This window comes from Arachis ipaensis, chromosome B7 (genome assembly GCF_059453495.1).
Source record: "Arachis ipaensis isolate K30076 ecotype BB chromosome B7, ASM5945349v1, whole genome shotgun sequence".
NCBI lineage: Eukaryota > Viridiplantae > Streptophyta > Magnoliopsida > Fabales > Fabaceae > Arachis > Arachis ipaensis.
In genome coordinates, this window is record NC_142442.1 from 20584614 (window position 1) to 20588293 (window position 3680).

A 3680-nucleotide genomic window follows, 5' to 3' on the forward strand; every position below is an offset into this window, starting at 1 on the left:
AAATTTGATCACTCAAAATAGAACACGATAACTGACCCAGAATCTCGGACCTATCCGCAACAAACAAGCAAAACATCATCTATAAAGGCGAGTACACAACCCCGGCTAAAGATCAGGTTCTACCTTCAGTTTTACATAACTTAGTATATTCACTAAACCTTTTTATTGACTTGAGCGTCGAAATATCTTTTACAGGTATTTCTGCCGCGGTGTTCCGTCTAGACCGACGTATAGCTCTCCCTCTTCAACGACATATTACTCGGAATCGCTATAGCTCGGTCACCCCTACATGGACGAATCACTTGGCGCCCACCGTGTGGCCAAAAACTCATCTAACCCCACTATTTTCTTTGCCTAACTCTTTACTCTTTTTTGCAGGATTCCCGATCTTCAAACATGGCCGATAATGGGTCCACCAACCCACGCAAGCAGAGCTCTTAGCTCAGATTGCTGAACTTCAAGCGGAAGTACGAAGGATAGCCGAGCTGTCCGCCCATAACAATGCTGGAAAATACGAGGAAGAAAACTCTAAAAGCTCGGCCCAGGGAAACACGGACCCTCTGAGCATCAGCCCGCCAAAGGAAAAGCTGACCTTGGGCAACCCTTTCTTTGAAGAAATCACCAGTTTTCAGATGCCGAAAAATTTTGTGCTGCCCACCGCCCTTGAGCCATACAAAGGGTTTGGTGACCCCCGCGCCCATATTAAGAAATTCCAATCCATGATGTTTTTTAATGGCGCTAACAATGAACCTGTACTCTGTCGAGCTTTTTCAACTTACCTTGATGGTGCTGCGTTACTCTGGTTTTCTAAGTTATCTGCAGGTTCAATTTCTTCTTTTGAGGAGCTGGCAAGGTCTTTTATCGATTACTTTGCCGCATCAAGAATATATGTGCACGGATCAGACTATCTAGGCACTATCAAACAAGGACAACATGAAAGCCTAAAGGACTACATGACTCGGTTTGCTGAGGCAACCATGGAGATTCAAGACTTAGATCCGGCAGTCCACCTGCACGCCCTTAAAGCCGGCCTCAGACCTGGCAAGTTCTGGGAGATGATTGTTGTAACTAAACCAAAGACACTAAAAGAGTTCCGAGAAAGGGCCGCAGGCCAGATGGAGATCGAAGAGCTCTGCGAATCCCAGAAAGCAGATAAACAGCCACACAGAAGAGATGAGGAAAAAAATTTTAGATCACCGAGCAACAAGAAACCAAAGAAGCCTCTCAAGCTCACACCAAAATTTAATACCTACACCAGATTCAACACCAAGAGGGAGAACATCATCAAGGAGATTCTCAATGCCAAAATAGTAAAATCGCCGGCCCGAGCAGGGAGTTACCAATATCAAAGGTTCGTGGATAGAAGCAAGCATTGCGCTTTTCATCAAAAGTTCAGACACACTACAGACGAGTGCATCGTTGCCAAAGACCTACTCAAAAGACTAGCACGCCAAGGACTCCTAGACAAGTACGTCGAAGGACGTAAAACCAAAGAAGTCACCTCGGACAGAGATGAGCACCCACGAGCATCAACAGACAAGGACAAAGGAAAACGGACATCACCCAACTTGCCAAGAGGTATTATCAACTACATATCAGGAGGTTACGCAGGTGGGGGTGAAACAACTTCGGCTAGAAAACGAAGTTATAGAGCGATGCTAGCAATTGAAGGAACAACACACCTCCAAAGAGAAAAAGACGCAGACATCACAATAACATTCAATCAATCAGACTTCAAATTGGCAAGCCCTAACCTCGACGATCCGGTAGTAATCTCCATTCAAGCTGGAGAACTGTTGGTAAGAAAAACACTACTAGATCCAGGTAGCAGTGCTGATGTTTTATTTTATTCCACTTTCAAAAAAATGAAATTATCAGAAAAAATAATGCAACCTTCCTCTAGAGAGCTGGTTGGTTTCTCCGTAGAAAGAGTCCCCATTATGGGACATATATGGTTAAGGACGACGATGGGAGAAGACCCTATCTCAAAGTCGATTGATATCCAATATTTGATAGTAGACTGTTATAGCCTTTATAATATTATCATCAGAAGACCTGCTCTGAATGCATTCAGGGCATTAGTGTCTATTTTACATCTGTGTGTTAAGTTTCCCGTGCAGGAAAACAGGATAGCAACAATGTATGTGGATCACCAAGAAGCTCGGCAGTGCTACAATGCCAGCCTAAAGCAAAACTCAACAAAACAGACAACTCGGCCACAAGTGCAAGCAATCCATAATACAGCCATGATCTTAACATTATCCGAGCTTGATCCAAGGGAGGATTTCAATGAAAGACCTCAGCCAATGGACAACCTCCAGCGAGTAATATTAACAGAAAATGAGAAGCATTTCACACACATCGGAGAAGCCTTAGAGGGGGAAGAACGATCAAAACTAATAACAATACTTCGAAGCAACGCCGATCTATTCGCGTGGACGCCTGATGACATGCCTGGAATAAATCCAGAAGTCATCTTCCACAAGCTAGCAATTGACAAGGGAGTCCGACCTGTGGCATAAAAGAAAAGAAACCTAGGAGAAGAGAAAAAACAAGGAGCACTAAAGGAAACCAAGAATCTCCTCAATGCAAGATTCATTAAAGAGATCTGCTTCACCACATGGCTCTCCAATGTGGTAATGGTAAGGAAAAGCTCAGGTAAATAGCGCATGTGCGTCGACTTTACAAATTTAAATAAAGCTTGTCCTAAAGATGATTATCTGTTACCTTGCATTGATAAATTAGTAGATAATGCCTCTGGTTTCAAAAGCTTAAGTTTTATGGATGCATACTCTGGTTACAACCAGATCCTAATGCATCCAGAGGACCAAAGCAAAACAGCCTTTATTACAGAACATGGGAATTTTTGCTATAAGGTAATTCCTTTTGGCCTAAAGAATGCAGGGGCAACGTATCAAAGACTAATGGACAAGGTATTTCGACAACAAATAGGTCGGAATATGGAAATCTACGTAGATGATATGGTAGCAAAGAAAACTGAATGAGGTTCACATTGCGACGACTTGTTGGAAGTTTACAATCAAGTTCGAGCATACAACATGAGGCTTAACCTAGATAAATGTGCCTTTGGAGTTTAAGGAGGAAAATTCCTCGGCTTCATGCTGACTTCACGAGGGATTGAAGCAAACCCAGAAAAGTGCAATGCAATACTGAACATGGCAAGCCCGAAGACAATAAAAGAAGTTCAACAACTTGCAGGAAGAGTAGCCGCCCTGTCACGTTTCTTACCTGCAGTGGCAAACCGATCATATCATTTCTTCCAAATAATCTCTAAGAATAAGAAATTTGCATGGACCGAGGAATGTGAAAAATCTTTTGTGGAGCTCAAACAGCTCTTAGCATCACCTCCAATACTCCAGAGACCAGAAACAGGTAAACCATTGCATTTATACTTATCAGTATCTAACCATGCTATAAGTTCGGTCCTAGTGGTTGAAACAGGGAAAATGCAAAGCCCTGTATACTTCATCAGTAGGGTATTACAGCCAACGGAGACAAGATACCTGAGAATAGAACAACCGGTGCTAGCACTAGTCACCACGGCAAGGAGACTAAGGCACTATTTCCAGAGCCACACAATAATAGTCCGTACTGACCAACCTCTGAGACAGATATTAACCAGACCCGAGTTTGCTAGACGATTAATCAAATGGTCCATC

General features: G+C 43.0%; 1 protein-coding gene across 1 annotated transcript; it reads left to right on the forward strand.

The window, feature by feature from the left end:
- Positions 1-632: 632 nt before the first annotated feature.
- Positions 633-2522, forward strand: LOC107606855 (uncharacterized). The gene has a single exon (XM_016308867.1). It carries the CDS (start codon positions 633-635, stop codon positions 2520-2522), a length of 1890 nt encoding a protein of 629 aa, XP_016164353.1.
- The last annotated feature ends 1158 nt before the right edge of the window (positions 2523-3680 follow it).

What these genes read in the sequence shown, in the direction of transcription:
- LOC107606855 (XM_016308867.1), top strand. Translation starts at nt 633, where the DNA reads ATGCCGAAAAATTTTGTGCTGCCCACCGCCCTTGAGCCATACAAAGGG.